Genomic DNA, 23,096 nt, shown 5'->3' on the forward strand with positions numbered 1-23,096 from the left:
CATGCTGTGTGTAAGCCTTTTTACTTCCTTCCGTTGTGTGTTCGGATGAGGCACAGAGTGAGGCCAGGGCGCAGGGCGCCAGATGCACCAGACCCAGTGGTGACACCCCCACTAGCTCCAGTATTCGGGCTGCTTCCCAGAGCTGCTTGCGGCTGAAGCTAAGGCTCTCTTTGACTTACAGTGTTTCCTTTTTCTGTAACTGTGTATTTTCCCGCTTCATGCCCGATGCCTTTTATGGGAAGTAAATAAGGGTCAGATTAAACCGTCAGGGTGTGGGCGAGGTGTCCCTCTGGAGCCGGAATCTGGAATGGGAAGCATGTGTCTTGCAGGCACAGTCCATATAGTGATTAGGGGCGCGTGAAGACTGAATCACTGCACAGGGCTATCGGGAAGGTGAAACGAGCCGGGATACGTTGAGTTTTTAGACCAGTAGCTGGCACTCAGCACTGACTATTAACAGGTCCGAACTGCCTTATCTTTTCTTCTTCAAAACAAAAGTGTGGTCTGGGGGTTTAGGGTTATCAAAGTAAGGTCAAATAAAAGGAGGCATTGAAAAACAACAGGCTGTAAACGGATTATTCGTAAGACAATTGGGTGAATTGCCTAGTTCTTCGGAGAAAAAAACAATTGAGACCCTTGCAGCTCACCATATCCTGAAGTGTATTTCAGATGAACTTTAGCGTTAAATGAAAGAAAAGAAATGATAATAGGACCATACGGAAATGCATGTGCAGCTGGTCTCTGAAAGGGCCAGAGCTTCCTAAGAATGAAAGCCTTGGAAGAAAATGCAAAAGTAAAGGATAATGGATCCGAGCTTATAAATATTAAAATAATCTATACATCAACTGAATAGAGAAACAGTATGCCAAACCAGAAGAATAGTATAGATGAATGGACAATGCAAATAATATATAATGAGCTCCACAAACTGAATTACATCTTAATAATTAATTTAAATAAGAAAATAAAACACCCCCAAAGAAAAATAAAGTATAGGAGAAAACACACATGGTTGAAAAACATGGGACGTTTTTCATTGATTTCGTCATCGAAGACATTAAAATACTTTGAGGTAGCTTTGTGTTTCTGCCAAATAAACAAAGGTTCATTTTTGGAATACATGTGGGCATTCTGCCAGTAAGATCTTGGTTATATGAAAAATCACAGATCCTCTGGTGAGGGTGTAAATTGTAACAAGCTTTTTAAATAGCAGTTTGAACCACATGTATTAAAAGGCTTAATGATAGTCGCACTCTCATTTCTACCCTTATCCTAAGCAAATACTTTGAAATGAGCGCAAAGATTTGAGAGTAATTGTTCATCTCCGTGACTTTTTTTTTTATCAAAAAATTTGACTCTAACTTGAAGGTTAGTTAAATATACCATATTAATCGTTTGAAATATTTGCAGCCATTTCGAAAGGTATGTACAAAAGTTTAATGACTTGAGAGAAATGTTGATAGTCTAATTCTTAAGAGGAAAAGGTCAGGATTATAAAATTGGATTAGCTCCTTACTATTTTAGATTGAAAGCAAGTGAGAAAATAGCATGGGGAAATGGAGACACGGGTTGTAGTTACCTCTGGGTGGAGAGACAGGCAGCTTTTGTGAGGGTACTTTGTCACGTGTTCCCAATTATTGCTAATGTTTATATGATAATACCATAATGAGGAGGAAAATAGTATTAAAAAAATAAGGAATAAAAACGGGAAAATGAAAGACGATGGCCAGGACCCAGTTCCACAGGCTGTGCACTGAACAGCTCCAGGGCCTGTCATGCACATGAAGTACGATGTAAATGATGTCTCTGGAGCTGAACAGTGGGGTGGCCATGGAGTCAACGTAGAAATCATAGTCTGGTTTTGGGGAAAGGGGAGGCTTTTGTTTTTGCAAATCTCTCTATCTCTTTTAAGTGAGAAATTCAGTGCATACACTCTATAGGAAATATAAAGATGAAACAAAAGTTATTCCAAATCCCAATTCCCAGATATGATCAGTGTTAACATTTTAGGGCATTTGCTTTTATTACTCCTTCTCGGCTTGCTGAGCTCAACATATGCTAAAATATATTTCATATGGACTATAACATTAAATGAAAGAAGTCAAACTAATCAGATTCAGTTTGGTAACAAAATCTACCATTATTTAGACAACTCTATTTCTAACACTCCCTCCTACTGTTTCTTTTCACCACACCAGGCCCCCGAGCAACAGGAAAAAGAAGAAGGCAGAGTGAATATCGTACTATATTTGCAATTTATGTCCTCCGGTTTTCATGTACAATGCTGTTTGAGAGTCTTTCCCCAGGCCAGTGAATATCTCTGGGTTTAATGCTCCTTGCTCCTTCCCAATTTTTTAGCGGGCTTGTTTCTTGGCTTTAAAAAAACGTCCTCGTCACGTGAATTATCTGTGTCTCGTTGTTAATTGCATTATGGTAACCTGTAACATTCTGTTAAGTTTTTACTTAACTTCTCGTTAGTTCAGGGGCGCCTGGGTGGCTTGGTCGGTTAAGCATCTGACTTCGGCTCAGGTGATGATCTCACAGCTCCTGAGTTCGAGCCCCGCGTCAGGCTCTGTGCTGGCAGCTCGGAGCCCGGAGCCTGCTTCCGATTCTGCGTCTCCCTCTCTCTGCCCCTCCCCTGCTCATGCTCTGTCTCTGTCTCTCTCAAAAATAAATAAAAGATTTAAAAAAAATTCTCGTTAGTTCACAGGCAGTGTAATGTTAGTTTCAGGTGTGCAGTGTAGTGATTCGACCTGGTTAGATTACACTCCACTTGACCCTTCATGTTGGAGACTCAGGGATGAATTTTTTTCTTTTTTTTCAACAAACGTTAGAAGCTGTGCAGTTCCTGGAACGTGGGGTGGTTCTAGTTTTTGAGCCTGTTGCTCATCACAACAAGTGCCCTTCTTAATCCCCACCCCCCTCCACCCCCCATCCCCCTCCCCTCTGGTAAGCATCACTTTGTTCTCTATAGTGAAGAGTCTGTTTCTTGGTTTGCCTCTCTCTTTTTCCCTGTGTTGTTTTGTTTCTTAGACTCCACATGTGAGTGAAATCATATGGTGTGTGTCTTTTTCAGACTGATTTCACTTAGCTTAATACTCTCTAGCTCCATCCACATTGTTGCAGATGGCAAGATTTCATTCTTTTTTACGGCCGAATAATAGTCCATTGTGTGTTTTTACCACACCTTCTTTATCCATTCATCACTCGATGGACATTTGGGCTCTTTCCATAATATGGCTGTTGCAGATAGTGCTGCCGTAAACATCAGAGTGCAGGTACCCCCTTTAAATTAACATTTTTGCATTCTTTGTACCTAGTAGTGCAAAGATGCTCAGCCTCACTCATCATCAGGGAAATGCAATGAGATAGCAACTCACACCTGTCAGAATGGCCTAAAATCAACAACACAAGACACAACAGATGTTTGAGGATGCGGAGAAAGAGGAGCCCTCTTGCACTGTTGGTGGGAATGCAGACTGGCGCAGCCGCTTCGGAAAACAGTATGGCGGTTCCTTAAAATTTAAAACGAGAACAACCCTACGATCCAGCAACTGCACTACCTCTAATGTTTTGTTTTGTTGTTAATTCGTCTCCGAGTCTCCAAAATGAAGGGTCAGGGGGCATGTAACACAAGAACGTTAACACACTTTCTCCTTGACTGAGAAAGTTCATCAACTTCTCAGCCTTTGCTAATATTATCTGGGGTTTGGGGCACAAACATTCTTTTCCTTTATTTCCATTTTATACCTTTCAGAATAGCTTTACGGTTAAATTCATTTAAGTAACAAGATGTACGATTATTCAGGCAACTGTATTTTAACACTTAACTGCTAGCAGTCCTGTTTGCCACGCCCAGACCCCAGCATGGTGACAGAGGGAGACAGACACCTCTGAGCAGGTGTCAGCCCCAGTGTTTTTCATCCTGACCACAGCGATGGCGCCCAGGCCCACTTACAGAGTAAGCCACCTTCCCTTGCTTTTTAAATGTCTATTCACCTCTATTAGCTGGAATGCTTTAACGTGATTTTTTAAATTTTTTAATGTATTTTGAGAGAGACAGAGAGTGCAAGCAGGGGAGGGGAAGAGAGAGAGAACAAGAGAGAGAGAGAATTCCAAGCATGTTCCACACCGTCAGCGGGGAGCTCCGTGCGGGGCTTGAACTCATCAACTGAACCGTGAGACCATGACCTGAGCCAAAATCGAGTCGGACGCTCAACCAACTGAGCCACCCAGGCGCCCCTGCCTTAACATAATTTTTAAAGAAAGACACGTGCCCGCTTTATGTCCTGATTCTTCCATGTATGAGATACTGCTTTTCCACATGTAAAAGCAACTCAGTGAGCACAAAAACATTCACCGGGTCTTTGGTCAAAATTCTGTGGTTGGCTCATACTGCCCTCGTGGCCTGAAGTGCCTCTGCCCCTTGTTTGATTTTATTCATCTTTGTTATTCTCTTACCATTATTTATATGAAAGACCATGCACATACGGTATGCATAAAGCATACAGGTGCAATATAATAATATACAGATGGAATGGAGACGTGTTTTCGTTGCTGTCCTGGCAAAAATTCAGTCTTGCACGAGCTCTTCCTGTGTCTGTCTCTCCAGACCATGGACTGTTTCAGGGCAAGGACTGTGTTGTTTATTTTTGCATTCATTGAACTTAGCACAGTCCCAGGCACGTATGAGGCCCTCCATAATATTTATTAAGTTACTGAATAATAGATTTCTTTGCATAAACATTAGAAACAAAATTGAAAAGCCTGGCATTCTGAAATCATTATAGGGAACAAATATGCCATAAAAACAATACCTTAATATATTAGGAGCGCTTCTAAATCTACAATAAAACCACTGGAGATCCCAATGGGGAAATAAGCAGATAATTCTTAAAAAGGGAAAGAATTGCTAAACTTGAAACTCTCCAATTTCCTATTAATTGTAAATTCATAAAAACAAGAATGTCTTTCCTCACCTCTCAAAACAATATTCTCTATCACCTGTAATTTTTATTTTATCCTTCTCTTAAAAGCTTCATTAGACTCCGTTGGACACATTTTTATAATATTGCTCTTGTGTAGACATTAAAAAAAAAGACATAAGCAAAATACATTTGGTAGATGTTCTCACTTTCAACATCTTAATTCTTCTGAATTACTTTTTGACTCAGAAGTTTGTTTGGGTTTTTTTTTCCACGTAATTTATCCTTTGCCTCGTTGAAAGCATCGACAGTGAGCGTGTCCTCAAAGCATCTACAAAAGAACTAAAACACAGCATGGGGCTCCAAGGCGACTCAGCAGAGATCTCTTGCTTGGGACCTTTTGTGCAACATATCTGATTCATCACTTCTACCCCTCTGCATACATTTTTGGTAACTTGGGTTTAAAGCAATACCCCCGCCAATTTCTTTAGAATTTTTCTTCCAAGCAGCTTTCTTTTTTTTCCCTCCAGCTTTATTGAGATATAATTGACATATAAAGCTATATAAGCTTAAGGGGTCCAACATGTTGATTTGACACACTTACATATTATAAAGTGATTATTGCCATAGAGTTAGCTAACACCTCTGTTACATCCCCTCATTACCATCTCTTTTTTTGGTGATGAGAACATTTAAGATGATCTAATCGCTGGGTGATTTTCCAAGTATGTGATACAGTATTATTGGCTATGATTACCATGCTGTGCACTAGGTTCCCCAGCATCTAAGTTTGGATGTTTGTATACTTTGACCAACACAATATTTTTAAAGCATGAAACTCGGGACTGATAAGTATTTACATACCTTGTGGACGGGAATAGAAATTAGTCTGAAGCTTCTGGAAAGGATTTGGACGGCAGGTTTTAAGAACATTAAGGTAGCCCTACCTTCTGCTACCGTAACCGCAGTTCTAGGATTATTTTCTTAATAAAACCTGAAGGGTGAACAAGTTTTACACAGTTGCTCATTACGGTCCAACTTGAACAAAACGAAATTGTCTCAGAATTAGGGAAAAAAATTAACCGAATTTGGGAAAGGATGGTGAGCGATTGTTACTTTCTTCTACAGTTTTCAAGATATCTCAGTAGGATGGGGTTATTTTTGTAATCTTTAAAACAAACAAAAAAAAGGCAGTGAAACTCTGTTCAGTTGCCTGAACCTAAACACAGTTTGGGAGCACAGAAGCCAAGTGCCCCTTGCCTCCCTTCTTGATTTGTCTCTGGTTAGTTTGGTTTCCATGGAGGAGACAGAGTGTAAGACCAACAATGTTTTCCCACCGGTTTGAGATTGCAACATGGCGGGTGGGATGGACACCAGTCTAGGTTCCAACGAGACAAATTCTTCCGTGTTCCCAAAGAGATGTGCGTAGCTAGGTTCAGGGCTTTCGTCTTGGGGACTTTGGTCCGTTCTGCCACAGATGCATTCCAAACACCTAGCATGGTACCTGCCACCGTCTAGGCATCCAGTAAGTATTCTTTGAATATGTACATAAGTACAGAAATATATAAATAAATTGTTGCTCGGCGGCAGGGTTTTTGTTTGCTTTGGGGGATTACTGGTTTTAATGCCTCCATGCCAGCAGTGACTTCAGAAACTGACCCATGATTCCCGGGGTTATTAAAAGCAGTGTTGGTGTCGAGGCCCACTCTGGATAACCAGTGGGTAACTGGTGTTCCTATGTCCAGATGTTCCCTAGGCTTCTCTTCAGTGCTGGGGACGGGGGAGTTGTGTGTCAGCAGGGGCTAGGGGTGTTGCAGGCAGAGCGCTCATGCCCACAGCATCCGCTGAAGGACTTTGTCTTTCTTGCCAAAATGATCACCTCACAGAAAAGTCCGAACCAAGTCATGGCGGAACAAGGGTTGGGCAGCGGAATTTCCAACAGATGAGCTCTGATGGGTGATGTTTTGCCTATTCCTACAGCTTCGAAACAACAAGGCTAAAGACGTCTGCTTGGACCAGGGGCCACTGGAGAACCACACAGCAATACTGTACCCATGCCATGGCTGGGGACCCCAGGTAGGAGCCGGTCTCTGACCAGGAGGAGTAAAATCACCAGCCTCTAGAGGATCTGTGGGGCGTCTGTTGTTCTCTACTTTGTAGCTGTTCTGTGTTCGGAGATTTTAAGGAGAAGGGCGGGGGGTGGGGTGCATTCTGGTTGTTCCTGCATAGCAGTTGGGAAAAGATTCATGAGTGTTTGCATCAGCACAGATATTAAGAGGATCAATGGGCACACTGCATACCGGATAGAGAATGTGAATACGTTTCAGAGTCATGTGCAATTAGGCAAGTATCTGCCACATGGGCATACGTTCTAATCATAACTAAATATGCCCGCTTACGCGTACTTCAAAGAAATAACAGACTTCCTCATGAGAACATGCCTGACATGTTCATCCCGAAGGACCAGCTGGGTGGTAAGTGTGACCGGGTCTGTAAGTACAAAAGCTGAGTGCTAACTGGGGAAGAGAAACGTGCCGGTAGTAACATTTCAGAGAACACACGCCTTCTCCGGTTTCTCAGGAGAACACAGAATAACTCAAAAAGGGCAACACATTCGACCAACATTGTGAAAATAGAGCCTAGTCAATGAATTTCCCTTGGCAACTTTGTGCTAACCCAAGGTGTGTGCGCACATGTATGCATACATGTGTGTTTACGTATGTATGTGTGTGCATGTGTGTGAATAAAGAGCTTGGCAGAAATTGTCTGAGATTTGGGAGAAAACGTACCCAAAAATGTCATTAGACTTGACATTCACAAAAGTTTAAGACATTTTTTCATGTCAACTAATAGGAATAAAAGGCAGGCTACAAACGGGGAAAACATTTATGATGCGGTCCTCGTGGAGCACTAGACAGGTGATTCTGAGCCAGACTCAGTGATTCCCTCTCTCTGGATCTCAGTTTGCTCCTCTGTAATAGGAAGACACCGGACAAAATGCCCCGTCAGCTCCCTTGGTCCATCTCTTGTTCCGTGAACCCAAAGACATTCAGTTGCCAATTCATATTCAGGAGTCACGCGCGCACGTTCAGGCAGGCATTCGTTACGGCTCATGGGTTTCCTCTGTTCCTGGAACTTTTGCTTCCCGTTAAGCCAATACCTGGAAGGAGAGGAATTGTGTTCTCTCTACCATCATGACAGGTAGTTCTTTCCCTTTTTTTAAGTGTACTTATTTTGAGGGAGAGGGAGCAAGCGCGAGCAGGGGAGAGGGAGAGAGAGAATCCCAAGCAGGCTCTGAGCTGCCCAACGTGGAGCTCAATCCCATGAACCATGAGATCAGAACCTGAGCTGAAATTGAGAGCCAGACATTTACCCGACTGAACCACGCGGGCTGCCTCATGGCAGGGAGTTCTGATAGTCCAGACCCTCAGCATCCCTTCAGTGTGTGACAGGTCCTCTGAAGGTGGATAATGGGTACTGCGAGACAAATCGAATCCTGAGCCCTTTGCTTCTGGGGAGTAGACAGGCAGCATGGGGAAACTGAGGCACAGAGGAGCGAGTGCCTGTGAGCAAAGCAGATGAGAACCCACGCCCTCCAGCCTGACTAAAGTGCTCTACGTTCAAACCCAATGCATGTGTGTCAAGATGATTTACTTGGCTAAAAGCACGCGTGGGGAGCAGGAGAGCGACCAGGCTCTCCACAGGGAGGCACTCCGAGCAAAGGCATTAGGGACTAACGAATCCAGGGAGTGTCTCCGTTCATTTATCCGTTCGCTCAACGAGTGTATCTTTCTCACTGACCGCAGGTGCTGGTCACGAGTATATATGGCGGTGGGTAGGCTTTGGTCCCTGCTCTCAGATGGGTTCCACTTGAGGGAAGAGACAAAGAGACAGGAGACTCTATAGCATAGGAAGTGTGGAAAGAACAAGATAGCCCAGGGGCTGGAACACAGAAGGCGGCCCAGCATGGCTGGTGCTCAGAGTTGCGAGGGGGGAGGGCTGGCTGGGAGATCATGCAGAAGGGGATGGAGAGGTGGGTCTCCCAAGGCCAGAGAAGGCATGCTCCGAGACACAGGTCCTTGCCTTCATGGTGCAGCAGAATCACCTGGAAGGCCTGTGAAAGCCTTCTGGCTTCTGAACTTCTGCCCCCCCCCAGAGCTTCTGAGTCAGGGGGCCTGGGGTGGGAGGGGAGATTTTGCATTTCTAACAAGTTCCCAGATGATGCCATGATGCTGGCCTGACCAGTGTGGGACTCGACTCTGGGGGTACTAGGGAACCACCAGGGGCGCCGGGCGGGTGGTGGTGACGGCTTAGATCGGGCTTAGATTGAACTCTCGGAGGAGTTCAGAGAGGGGTGGATGCTACGGAAGCATCCTGGCCATCGGCCCCCGTTGACTCTCCAGCTCTTCCCTCGCAGGGTCTGGAGGTGACAAGGACCCTGGAAGCCTTGGCGACCCGGGCAGTGGAGGTGGGGAGCCGTGGCCTGCAAGGGATGGTCAAGTCAGACATTTAAGAGGCCGCATCTTGGGACAGGCCATATGACAAGCTGGCAATCGAGCCCAACTGGTGCTGGGTGAGCTGGCAGGGAGGGGGACATCGGGACATGGTGGTATCGCACCAGGAGGGCAGCGGGAGCCTGGACGCTAAGCCCTGGGGATGTCGGCTTTTGAGCCACACTGCTGTATGTGACTGTCATTCGGGAGATGCTGGGAGTAGCGTTTGGAAAAATACTTAACTCCCAGGTTTCTCCACCCAGTGTTCCGAACAGGTGACATTTGAGCTAAGTACTTGCTAACTGTAGCATAATAAGACACTGTCATGTTTAGATATCTGCATAATCAAAAACTGGCCTGTGAAGCCAACCTCTGGGCATGAGAAAAGGAATCAAGGTGGTCTAATAAATGTCTCCCAGAGATCTGAGGGCTTCCCGGTGCGGCTCCGGAATTCATCTTTCCTGGGTTCCACCTGCACACAGGGCTTTTTCCAATGAATTCTCCTCCCATTTAGTGGATTATAGAATGAAAAAGCAAGGGAGGCTGTCCATTGACCCCCCCCCCGCGCCCCAGCGCTGGAATGAACACCTAGGAGGGGACCATGGTTGTTTCCCATCAGCTGATTTTTTTAAGTAAGTCTAATGTTGTTTTCTGTTCTACCACATGTTCTGAATTGAGAAGGCACCCTGGGTACTTCTCTCCAGCTGCCAGGCTGCCCCCCCCCCCACCGTCGCTCATCAAGGTTTCCTCCCCCTCCTTGCAAAACCACTCCCTCTGCGCTGGGAGTGAGTTCCCCACCCGTCACGTGCCTTGGCATCTTTTAAAACCGCTCTGTAAAGTGCTTTGGGCAAACAGAGACTGAATCAAAGCTCCTGGAACGAGGCAACTCCCAGAAGAAGAAACTGGTGTTCCACGGACATTGTGAGCTTAATTAATGGACTCTCGGTCGTAATTTATTATCCGACAGCAATTAAACAGAGAGAAAATAAGCACCGAGGAGGGTGATCTCCTGTCTTCCAACATGTGTTTGCCAACAAAATGGAAAAGGTTCCTTGCCACTTGGAGAGCCTGCTCTCTCACAAGTGTCTATCAGCGAGCTGCTGGCCAGCCTCGCTCTTGTCCGGTTACTAATTTGGATTGGACACGTGCCCGTTTCTTTTCGAGCTCAAGTTTTACCTAAAAATGGGGTGTCAACGATGCAGCAATAGCCTCTGGTGTCAGCTCGACCTCATCGAGAGCCGGGGTTCTTGTCTAAGGAGGCCCTCGGCTCCCCCACCCGGCTCCAGGCTGCCGATCTGGGCCCAGGTCAGGTGGTTGCCCTGCAGGCCTATCAGCAATGAGATTGGCCTCTTCTGTCAGCCCCTTCCTGCTCCCTCCCCATCCACCTGGTCAACCTGTCAGCCACCCCCGGCCACTCAGCCACTCCTTCTGATTTCCCTTGAGGACCAAGGGCAAGGAGAGAGAAGGGTGGGCAGTGCTGCCCCCAGGGGCCCCCAGGCACATGCGCATCTTCCTTCTTACCGTTTAACAGCCCCAATGGCTCTGGGCTGCTCTCTTGAGCCCCTGCCACTGAGCTGTTGCTGAGGTCCCAACGGACTGTGGCCCAGAGCTTCATGGCACAGCCCTGAGCACTGGGCCAGAGCCATGGCTGGGCGGAGACAGGGAATAGAAATGCTGGCGATAGGGGCACCGGGGTGGCTCGGTCAGTTAGGCGTCTGACTCTTGAGTTCAGCTCAGGTCATGATCTCACGGTCTGTGGGTTTGAGCCCTGTATCGGGCCCTGCGCTGGCAGCGTGGAGCCTGCTTGGGATTCTCTCTCGCCCTCTCTCTCTCTCTCTGCCCCTCCACTGCTCGTGCTGTCTCTCTCTCTCTCTCTCTCAAAATAAATAAATAAACATTAAAAAATTGTTCATGCTGGCTGTAAACCCATTTCTGTTTTTAGTGATATGTTTAATCCTACCGGGTGGGTAGGTCCCCCCCCCCCGCCTCCACCCCCGATTTTACAAAAATGAGAACGTTGAGGTTCAGGTAGTGCCGTGACATTTTTCAAACTCAAGTCCTGTGACTCCTGCTCGTGAACCCTGGGCTGTGGCATCTGGCGCGTTCTGGGGAGCCCGTCTCATTCCCTTGAGTGAGCCCCCATGGTTCGCTAGCCCACGGGAAGGCGTGGTGGAAGGACTTGTGTTGAGCACGGACACAATGCTAGGCAAGAGGTAAGGGCAGAGGCATGGAGGTTGGTGGGGGGAACGTGCATATGGCATGTTCGGGGGACAGTGATATGGTTGTTGTAGGGCAACCAATAGGGACAGGGTATTGAGAGCCCTGGGTGCCAGGATGAGGGGCCGGGCCTCCCCCCTGAGCATCTCGGGTGTGGTCCAGAGAGCCGTGAGCCACCAACAGTGCGTCACAAAAGCCGACTGGCCCGTGAGTCCAACCCCAGACCTCCTGAAGCTACGGCCTGAGAATCTGCATGCTGTCATCTCCAAGTGTTTTCCTGTCTCAGTCAACACCGTCTGTTGGGCGTCCGTCACGGGCCAGGCTGTATGACTTACAGGTCAGATACATCTGTATTTGCCCGACGTGAGGCCCAGTGTCCCAACCGAATTCTTCTTTCCAGTTTATAATACTACTCCTACTTCTATATAATCGGGGTTGGTTTGTTTTTTTTTTTTTTCATTTTTGCGGTAAATTCATTCTTGTTAGCGTAACTGCTAGGTTTCCCTGACACATGCCGTCAGGTCACCTCACCTCGATCAAGGCCTGCCACCTCCAGAAGTCCCTTGAGCCCCTTCGTGATTAATCCCTCCCTCTGTCCCCAAATTTGAGGCCCAATTTCACCTCCTGGAATGGCCCACCTGGCAACAGTTCTGATACAGTTTCCTCCCTGAGCCGAGGCCCACAGCCGGCACGCCAGCACAAGGTTGGAGTCGGTGGTCCCCTGGGCGTGCAAGGCGCTCCCCGTGAAACAGCCCCTAGCTGTGGCGGAACATTCTTGGAGGTGTGTATCACAGAGGGGGGTGTCAGGCTCTGTCCCAAGGGCCCCTGTGACTCCCTGCACTCCAGGGAGGTATTGGAGGTCTCTCTTCTGCTTGCCCCCCCCCCCCATCAATACATTTTATTCTTCCTCCCCCTCCTTTTCAGAGAAGCTCCCATTCCTTGCCCTCGGTGAATTCATCACCAGAACGACAGATGAGAATTCTTTTATCCTGTAATTAAATTTAATCTGATCTTCGACTTATTCTTTGATGGCTTCATCTTTTAAGTGATACATCATCCAAACACCTTGTCACGATGATGCATTGTGCCAGGAAGGCGCTGGTGCCCCCCTGGAGTGACGGGGCTCCCACAGCTATTAGCACGCGGAAGGCACTCGGAAAACGCGGAAGTTAATGACATCCAAGCAGCCTCTTGGCTTCCAGGCAAAGTCATATAAGCGTTGGGGCTCAGGGGCTGGAACCGTCGAGAGCACACTGAGGGTACCACCCCCGGAAGGATGGCTTTGCCCCAGAAAACAGACCTGTGACTTGGGGGACGGGCCGCTCGCATTTGGTAAGAAGCAGGCCTGGGAATCCCTTTCAGTTCCTGGAGAGCATCATGAGGCCAGAGCTGGGGAGCTTTAGACCTTGTGGGAAAATCGGGTTGGAGGAGGGAGGGCAGCTACCCATGTTAAGGAAACCTGCAGAGACAAAAAAGAGAGGAGAGGGGAGAGAAAACGCCAGCGCTCTTTGACACATCCGAAATATGACACCACCGAGTCTCTGTACCATTCATTTCCATCTCTCATCTCCTGTGCGGTATTTTTAAAAACCCTCTCCTTGCGTCCCAGTGCAACACTTTATAAATTCATTTTGCCTCGTTGCAGATAGCAGGAATATTAAGCGCTTTTTTGTTGTTGTTGTTGTTCTTCTGACTCGTCTTCTCTCGAAATATTCAAACTGCTTCTGATTTTATTATTTCCAGGTTGTTAGCTCCTGCCTTCCAGGCCCTGCCTCCATCCAGCCTTTGTGAGCGTCCCTGGTGCCCACCTTCTCTGTAGACCTCCATGCACTTTGCACTTCTGAGACTTTCCCGAGGCTTCAGCTTTGCTTCCCTGTTTGATTTCCAATCCCCAGTTCACTTTTTTAAATTACCCCTGACAAGTGGATCTTGAGGTCCATGTACAGGAAGCAGGAATGCCCAATTTCCTAAATGGCATTTGGAAGTAAATGCACGTGAATTTTATCTTGCTTAAGGAGGACTCCAGGGTTAAGGAGGAATTACTGTATTACTGCTTTCTTGCCAGAATGGGTTGATGAACTATTCTTTCCAGAAAATCAGAATTCTTTTCCAGTAGAGATCCTTTTTTTTTCTTTTTTCCTTTCTTTCTCAATTTCAGAGAGAGAGAGAGAGACTGAGGGAGGGAGAGGGGCAAAGGGTGAGACAGATAGAAAATCTCAAGGAGGCCCCATGCTCAACATGGAGCTTGACCCAGGACTTGATCCCACGACCCTGGGATCATGACCTGAGCTGAAATCAAGAGTCGGACGCTCAAGACGGCTGAGTCACCCAGGTGCCCCTCCAGGAGAGATTCTTAGTTAAAACTTCTATGTCTGCTTAGAAGTTTAGTGGGTTTTTTTCTCCAGCCACAAAAAGTGATCCAGGTAGATTTTGTGTTAATGTTAGGTATGGAATAAGGAAAACTCACACTGAATAGTCAGATGGTGACCACATTTTCAACTGAACCTTTCTCCCTTCCTTGCCCAGAGCTGTTAAATTCAAAGAAAGTCACTGCTAATCTTTTCCCTTTCTACTAAAGATGCAACAGCATTGTAATGAGTTTGGAAAAAAAAATTTTAAATCATCCGTAATCTCGCCATCCTAAAACAACTATGATCATTTCCGAGGTGGGCTTCCAGCCCTTGCGTTTTCAAAGAAGTATGTTGCCTTCCTAGGCTGTTCACAAATCGTTGAATTAATGACATCGCTTCTTCTGAAGGACAAGAAGAGGGAGGTGGAACCTACTGGTGAAGAAGGTCTTCAGTGCCTTAGCACTACCAGGTGCAGTGGCGAAAGAGGAAAACATTACAATAGCCTCACCCCCCAGCCATTTAGTGCTGAGAGTTTCAGCGCTTCTTTGGAACAGCAATGTCTGTCGAATGGTTATTTTCAAAGACGTTGCTTGTTCAGAATGGAGAGGGTCTGAGAACCTAGCCAGTCAGACTTAAGGGCAGATCCCGAAGAGTTTATTGCTAGTGCAGCTCAGGCCATTGGTCTAAGATGTCAGGGCCTCCGAAGTCTGAGTTCCCATCAGAGAAGGCCAGAGGAAGACCAAATGTCAGTAGCACAATGTTCTAGACTGTTCTTATCTACTGTCCTACCACCTGCCTGGGTTAGAAGGTAGGGGTTGTGCAAAGTGCCAGGTTTGGGACAGCTTTCTGGAATCCCATCCATATGGGGACCACCAAGGGTGCCATATACACTGACATTGGTTCCAGAAAAGGGCCTTTTGCAGATTTCTCTGTGCCGTGGTGGTGTCATCACCAACCCCCTTCCTGAGAGTGCTGCCCTGCATGGCCTCCTGGCTTCCTCCTGCAGCTACAGGGGCCAAGTGCCAGGTGACGGAGCCTACTTTTCAAGAGATCCCTATCTTGCCTTCCTGATACTGCTCCCAACATTAAATGTCTGCAGGGCTTGAATCTGTGGCCCTCCATGGAAATGGAAATGTCAACCAGCCAAGAACTGAACACCTTCCCAAGAAGCCTTGCAGGAAGGCTTCGTGCACAAGGATGTGGGTTCTCGTCAGCTCGGGCTCACTATCCCCTACTTAAATGGTTGGTTTGGCCATGCACAGGATAGGAGATTTCAACCTGGGGGACATATGGTCATCCAAAGGCCCACGCTCGCACTCCAGATACTTTTTGTCATGGCATTCTCTGTTGGGAATGAGGCTCCTAATTCCAGTGCCAAGGTGGGTAGGAGCTAACGAGAGCCATGCATGGCTAAGTGGAGATCTCTGATCTCTGCACCTTAGCGAGACTGGAAATCAGGAAATGATACTTCACCCACATCTCACATCAAAGTTAATTTTTCCATGGTGATGCTGAGAGGTACCTTTCTGTGTGTGGTTGGCTTCTAAGCTGTGATCTTGGGCAAGACACTGAAGCTCCTCGTACTTCAGTTTCCTCCTCTGTAATGTAAATATCATAATAGTATCCACCTCATAGAGATGCTGTGTCAGTTAAACAAGCTAATCGATGAAAAGTTCTTAGACGAGGTCCACGGCACATGTCATATAAAGATGATGTCCATGGTGCTGAACGTGAGACCTTGGGAAAGCTTCAGTTTTCCAAGAGTCAGTTAGGTACACAGTATTCTACTTTTTGAGGCTATAAAAACCAGTAACAAATAGCAGTGAAAACTTGAACATCCCCAGGCACTTTGAGCACCTCAAATCCTCGTATACCTTGCAAGCAGTAGATTGGATCAGTGATATCCAAGGTTCCTTCCAGTTCTCAGGTTTTGGGACACATGAGCCTTCCATCATTCAGCTAGACTTCTAGCTTGGTTCAGTTCTTCAAGGCAATGCTACCTGGAAAGAAGGTTATTTGGAAAGATGGATGAGACATGGAGACTCCTACCGTCTAGGAATTCATAGTTAATTAAGGTGTTATTGTATAAAAGAGCTCGGTGATTGGCTGAATCCAACCACCAGTATTTTTTTTTTTTTTACTTATCAAATAAATTTCTATAGACTTCACCTTAATGATCAATATTATGCAATTTGTGACATTTTTTTCCTAATTTATTTTATCTTCAGACCAACTCAACAACATAAATACAGATATAATTTTCCTGATAGGCAAATCACTATATTTCAGAATATATAATCTACCAAAGTCTCATGCTATTTTTTTATTCTTGTATTTCTTTATTAATTGCCTCCTTTATAAGACAGCGAAATATCCAAATCTCGGAATCTTCTCCCTGGAATTTCACAATACCTTGTTGACAGAATTTCATTGTTTCTTGCATTGTTTCTGATAAATCTTCCATTGTTCCCATTTTAAAGATGGGGAAACTGAGTCTCCAAGACTAAAGAGGTTGGAATGCAGAGCATGAGGTGGGGAGTGACCAAACGTGAGGCCGGGTCAATAGGCAGGAGGCAGGAAGCGTACAATCCTATATGAATTTTAAGGAGCTTATTAGGCTTTATGCCAGCCCCCACCAGAAGCCATTGAAATATTGAAAACCTTTTAAGCAGAAGTTTGGGGTTTGATCTAATTCGTTTTTAGGAAGGAATCACTTGGGACTGCAGTTTGAGTTGCAGATTAGAGGCTCTTAAATTAGAGGCAAGAACTTCAGTTATGAGACTGTTATGATGAGCTTGACAAAAGTCAGTCACCTAAACCTGAGTAATGACAATGGGGATAGTAAGAAGTAGCCATATTTAAAATCTGATTAGGGACAAAATCAGACCCACCCTTGACACTCTACACAAGCTTAAATTGCAAATGGATTAAGAATCTAAATGTAAAATATGAAACTATATAAATACCAGAAAAGTAAAACTCAAAACCCAGAGACAATAATAGATGGATATATTTGACTACATTAAAAAAATTTTTTTTAACTTGCATGGCAACATAATACCACAAACACAGTAAAAAATACCTGACAAATGAGGAGAAAATATTTGTAACACGTACCACAAAGAGTAATTTTCTTGTAGTATAAAGGTTTCTTAAAAATTGAGGAACAAAGGACTAAAAATCTGATAGACAAATAAGAAAAAGACACAAGCAAACACGTTGCCAAAAAAGATACGTAAATGGCTCCTAAATGTACAAAAAAAAAATGTTCAAACTCATTCATAATTGGGGAAGTGCAAAGCAAAATAACACCAAGAAACCATTCCTCACCTTTTTTTTTTGCACATTTTGCATATTTGCAAAAATTAAAAAATTTGAGAACATGTTCCAGGTTCTGGAGAAAACTCCAGCCTCATAGGTTGCCTATAGAAATACAAATTGGTGCCTTTTTTTTTTTTTTTTTGAAGGGAGTTTGGCAATCCTTACCAAAGCTACAGTATGCTTACTTTTTGACCTAGCAATCCACTTGCAAAAATCTACACTGAAGATACATTTCCAACAATGTGAAAACACACATGTGCACTCCTGTATTATTTGCAGTTGCAAAATATTGGAAACCACTTTAATGCCCATTCGTAGGCAGAGATGCAGGGCCATCCCTGTGAACTGATACTGAGTGATTTCCCCATATGGTTAGATGCAAAAGGCAAATTACAAAGGAAGATGCTTAGTATGCTAACCGTTATTTAAGACAAATGGCCTCTGAAAAGTAAATACCTTTATCTGCTCATCTGTGCAAGAGATTCAGGAAGGATAAACCAGAAACTGATGAGATTGGTTACCTGCTGGAGGTGGGTGAGAACAGGGTGGACAGGACGTGGGAGCAGAATAAGGAATCAAAGGGGAGTGACACCTCTCAGTGCAGTTTTCTGTCAAGTCCTGACTCGTAGAACCACCGTGATATTGAAAATCTCTGAGAAATAATAATAATTTCAACATTCGAAGATGTAAGGAAGACCCACAATAGGATGCAAACAGTAAATGAAAAAAAAAAAATTCACCCAACTAAATGAATAACATAACTGCACTGTTGGATGGGGAAGAATAACGCCAATCTCAATGGCTTGGAACCGGTTTGGACAGTTTTGACTGGATTCTAGAAACTTAAAGGAAAAAAGAACCGTTGCCAATAACGCATTCTAGTCAGTAAGCTTGTTTTCCACAGGAGTCTGGGTTCACAATTCTGAAACTACTGTATGTGAACAAGTAAGTATATAAAGTATGGATAACGGACATGATTTCACTCATAGGTGGAATTTGAGAAACGTAACAGATGTTCATACGGGAAGGGCAGGAAAAATAAGACAAAAACAGAGAGGGAGGCAAACCATAAATACGGAGAACTCTTAAATACGGAGAACAAAATGTGGGTTGAAGGCGGTTGGGGGTGGGGAAAATGGGTAATGGACTTTAAGGAGGGCACTTGTTGGGATGAGCCCTGGGTGTTATATGTAACTGATGAGTCTATTCCTGAAGCCAAGACTACACGGTGTGTTAACTAACTTGAGGATAAAAAGAAAAAAGGAAAAAGAAAGTATGGATACTGGGAGCCTGGTCTCTTGCTGTCAGAGAAAGAGGTTATAAATAAGGAGAGGGTATGGCTAGAATGAATGTTGAGTTGCAATGTGAGGGATCAGGATGAAGTTATTTTATAGGTGCATGTAAAAATATATAAATATACATGTATAAAACATAGAGCGAGGTGTAGAAATAAATTTGTAGAAAATGTAGGCATAAAAACAAATGTGCCTATGGGTTGGTGTACATACGTATATTTCCTAGCTCTGAGAGCGTCTAGAAGCAATACAATCCAGTAGCAGTGAACACATCTAGCACCCAGATTTTGGATGACCCCAGGGATGGAGCGGAAAATACAGGGTAAGCCTGGAAAACCTTGTGGGCGGTGTCAGAATAAAAGGAAGTGCTCTTCAAAAGGTGTTGTCTTCTCAATAGAACGTAGGAGCCACCCCGAAAGGAGTTCCTTATGTCCAAAGCTGGAACTATATAGCTGGAATAATAAAATATTGGATTGTCACTCATACGACTTTTTATTTTTTTAATTTTTTTTAAGAATGCACATAAATTTATTTTTTTCAATATATGAAATTTATTGTCAAATTGGTTTCCATACGACACCCAGTGCTCATCCCAAAAGGTGCCCTCCTCAATACCCATCCCCCACCCTCCCCTCCCTCCCACCCCCCATCAACCCTCAGTTCTCAGTTTTTAAGAGTCTCTTATGCTTTGGCTCTCTCCCACTCTAACCTCTTTTTTTTTTTTTTCCTTCCCCTCCCCCATGGGTTTCTGTTACGTTTCTCAGGATCCACATAAGAGTGAAACCATATGGTGTCTGTCTTTCTCTGTATGGCTTATTTCACGTAGCATCACACTCTCCAGTTCCATCCACGTTGCTACAAAGGGCCATATTTCATTCTTTCTCATTGCCACGTAGTACTCCATTGTGTATATAAACCACAATTTCTTTATCCATTCATCAGTGGATGGACATTTAGGCTCTTTCCACAATTTGCCTATTGTTGAGAGTGCTGCTATAAACATTGGGGTACAAGTGCCCTTATGCATCAGTACTCCTGTATCCCTTGGGTAAATTCCTAGCAGTGCTATTGCTGGGTCTATTATAGGGTAGGTCTATTTTTAATTTTCTGAGGAACCTCCACAGTGTTTTCCAGAGCGGCTGTACCAGTTTGCATTCCCACCAACAGTGCGAGAGGGTTCCCGTTTCTCCACATCCTCTCCAGCATCTATAGTCTCCTGATTTGTTCATTTTGGCCACTCTGACTGGCGTGAGGTGGTATCTGAGTGTGGTTTTGATTTGTATTTCCCTGATGAGGAGCGACGTTGAGCATCTTTTCATGTGCCTGTTGGCCATCCGGATGTCTTCTTTAGAGAAGTGTCTATTCATGTTTTCTGCCCATCTCTTCACTGGGTTATTTGTTTTTCGGGTGTGGAGTTTGGTGAGCTCTTTATAGATTTTGGATACTAGCCCTTTGTCCGATATGTCATTTGCAAATATCCTTTCCCATCCCGTTGGGTGCCTTTTAGTTTTGTTGGTTGTTTCCTTTGCTGTGCAGAAGCTTTTTATCTTCATAAGGTCCCAGTAGTTCATTTTTGCTTTTAATTCCCTTGCCTTTGGGGATGTGTCGAGTAAGAGATTGCTATGGCTGAGGTCAGAGAGGTCTTTTCCTCTTTCTCCTCTAGGGTTTTGATGGTTTCCTGTCTCACATTCAGGTCCTTTATCCATTTTGAGTTTATTTTTGTGAATGGTGTGAGAAAGTGGTCTAGTTTCAACCTTCTGCATGTTGCTGTCCAGTTCTCCCAGCACCATTTGTTAAAGAGACTGTCTTTTTTCCATTGGATGTTCTTTCCTGCTTTGTCAAAGATGAGTTGGCCATACGTTTGTGGGTCTAGTTCTGGGGTTTCTATTCTATTCCATTGGTCTATGTGTCTGTTTTTGTGCCAATACCATGCTGTCTTGATGATGACAGCTGTGTAGTAGAGGCTAAAGTCTGGGATTGTGATGCCTCCTGCTTTGGTCTTCTTCTTCAAAATTACTTTGGCTATTCAGGGCCTTTTGTGGTTCCATCATATGACTTTTTAAAAATACATGAGTCCACAGTGACATAAACTCATGGAGAGAAAGGATAGCTCTTCCTTCAGTAGAAGTCTGCTTAGCAAATGCAGAAGGAATGTGGGAAGTGCAAATCACCCCGAGGCAGTCATACCAGTAATATGTGTTGAAGTCCAGAAGTAACAATGGATGCTAAAATTGGTGGGTGAAAATATGATGAAAACGGAGATATTTCCAGTTTCTGAGTATCTCCCTTTATAAAGGGAAAATAGTAACTTCACAGTTGAGAAGCCCAAAAGACACCGCCTTAACCAAGTGATCAAGGTTAACGTCACTAGTAATGAGACCTCACAGACCTCTGATCTGATGCCCCGAGAAGGGCACAGCCTCACCTCTGTGGTTTGTCTTGTTAAAAACGCACAACTATGACTTTAATCATGAGAAAACATCGGACAAACCCAAACTGAGGGACATTCTACAAAATAATTGCCCGGTACTCTTCAAAAGTGTCAAGGTCATTAAAAACAAGGGAAGACTGAGGAGCTATCCCAGATAGGAGGAAATTAAGGAGACGTGAGAACAGAATGCAGTGGGGGATCCTGGAAGAGAAAACATAGATGGAAACTGCTGAAGTTTCTGGGAGGTCTCCAGATTAGTCAATAGAATTGTACCAGTGTGAATTCCCTGGCTTGGGTGATCATGCCATGATTATGTAAGATACTAACTTTCGGGTAAGCTGGATGCCAGGTACACTGGGAACTCCCCGTGCTATATTTGCAAATTTTTTGTAAGTCTAAAACGACTTTGACCTAAAAAGTTTTTTAAAAAACATCTTTTGAGAGGTCTAGTTGACTGGAATTATTGGCGGAGAGGTCAAGGGAAGGGGTGAGGGAGGTTGGAGGTGATACTCCCCTGGCTTCACCAGGAGGTAGATAGTGGTGCCATTGTTGAGATTGGAGACATGGGTTTTGGAGGATGATGTGAGTTCTGTTTGGGGCGGTGTGAGTTTGGGGGGGGGGTGGGTCTTGGAAACCCCCACAGTGATGTCCTCCGGGCAGCCGGACATTCCAACCAGATGCTGAGGACAGAGTGGGAGAGGCAGATGGGGCTTTGGGAGGGTGCACCAAGAGAGAGCAGAGCACCGATCCTAAGACAGACCCTAGTGTGGCTACACGTTTAATGCTGCTGCCCCTCTAAAGGGGTGGCTTTACAGATGTAAAGCTGAGTTCTGAGAGTCCCCTCCAAGTCCACTCCAGGCAAGGGCATGTGAGATCTGGATCAAACTGGGGGAATGAAGTGGGGGGTGGGGAAGAGAAGGGTAGGAGTGTAGCAGGAGACCCTGCTGTGGGATCCAGCCTTCTCCGGATCAGGGGTCCAACTAGAAGTTACCCACAGACCTAGCCAGAGAGAACCCAATGGTCCAGGTAGCCACCTGGGGGTACTCGGCTTCCCGGAAGTATTGTCGGGGCTCTTGGGCCAGCAACCCTTGGACTTCTCTGAGAACAGGCAGAGAACGGGAAGGAAGCTGGGAGTGGCTGAGTGCCGGGAAGGAGCGGGGCCAGGAAATGCTGGCCCCATGAGGCCACGTGGGAGCCCATCGGAAAGAAAAGAAGTCTGGTGAATTAGAAACAAGGCCCAGTTCTCAACTGGCACATGAGGTCAGGGGGGAATAAGAACAACAAAACATACAGGGCTTCCTATGCCCCATGCCTTCTTCTCACTAAGTTACTTAATTCCACAACTACCCTATGACTTAAATTGTAAAATTATCCCCATTTTGAAAATGAGGAAATAGAGTCTCATAAGGCTTAAGTCCTAAGGTCATAAAACCATTACGTGGCAGAGCTTAGATTTCTAGAGCAGGCTCCACGGTCCAAGTCTTTAGCCATATAATAGACTGCCTCGTTGATGACACAGCACAAAGCCAGGAACCCTGTTTCAATTGGCAAAAATGAGAAGGTGAGACAGATTTGATTAAGATCTTGCTAAAAGGGGAGCCAAGTGTTTGCCGGCATTTCCACACTACACCCAGATAACAATCCTACCTTCCTATGTCACGCCACAGAGGCAAGAAAGAAATGTATCTGTTCATTGCAAAATAGAGTCTTTGCTTCCTGTAACTCAGGGTGAGCTTTGGAGGCATGCTTAGGAGTTGTCTCCAGATCTCTGGGGATTGGAGTGAACTATCCTGCTTGCCAGCCCCTCTCCCACTCGGCTCCTCTAACCCTCATCCTGGTGCTGCCCTCATTCCAGAAGGCTCCCAGCTCTCTCCACAAAGTTATGGCGGCCAGACCCTGCCATCCCCCGCCTCCACTGGCGATGCCTTTCTTCTTTCCACTCCTCAACCTGTCTCTGCAGGAAAACCACCCCCAAGGTTTTGTGGCATGAATGTGTTTCTCCGTTCGTTCTTGGTAGCGGTGCATTTTCTGGAAATCTAACGCTTTCTTCAAGCATGATGAGT

General features: G+C 45.2%; 1 protein-coding gene across 10 annotated transcripts in view; it reads left to right on the top strand.

The window, feature by feature from the left end:
- The window catches only part of GALNT17 (polypeptide N-acetylgalactosaminyltransferase 17), a 283,928-nt gene that overhangs the window by 247,849 nt on the left and 12,983 nt on the right, over positions 1-23,096 (top strand). For all 10 annotated transcript variants that reach the window (XM_042971399.1, XM_042971405.1, XM_042971404.1 and 7 more), the window contains one exon: positions 6,906-7,001. In XM_042971399.1, the coding sequence (XP_042827333.1) occupies positions 6,906-7,001 (96 nt within the window). The remainder of the gene's footprint in view (positions 1-6,905; positions 7,002-23,096) is intronic.

Source organism: Panthera tigris, chromosome E3 (assembly GCF_018350195.1).
Source record: "Panthera tigris isolate Pti1 chromosome E3, P.tigris_Pti1_mat1.1, whole genome shotgun sequence".
Classification (NCBI taxonomy): domain Eukaryota; kingdom Metazoa; phylum Chordata; class Mammalia; order Carnivora; family Felidae; genus Panthera; species Panthera tigris.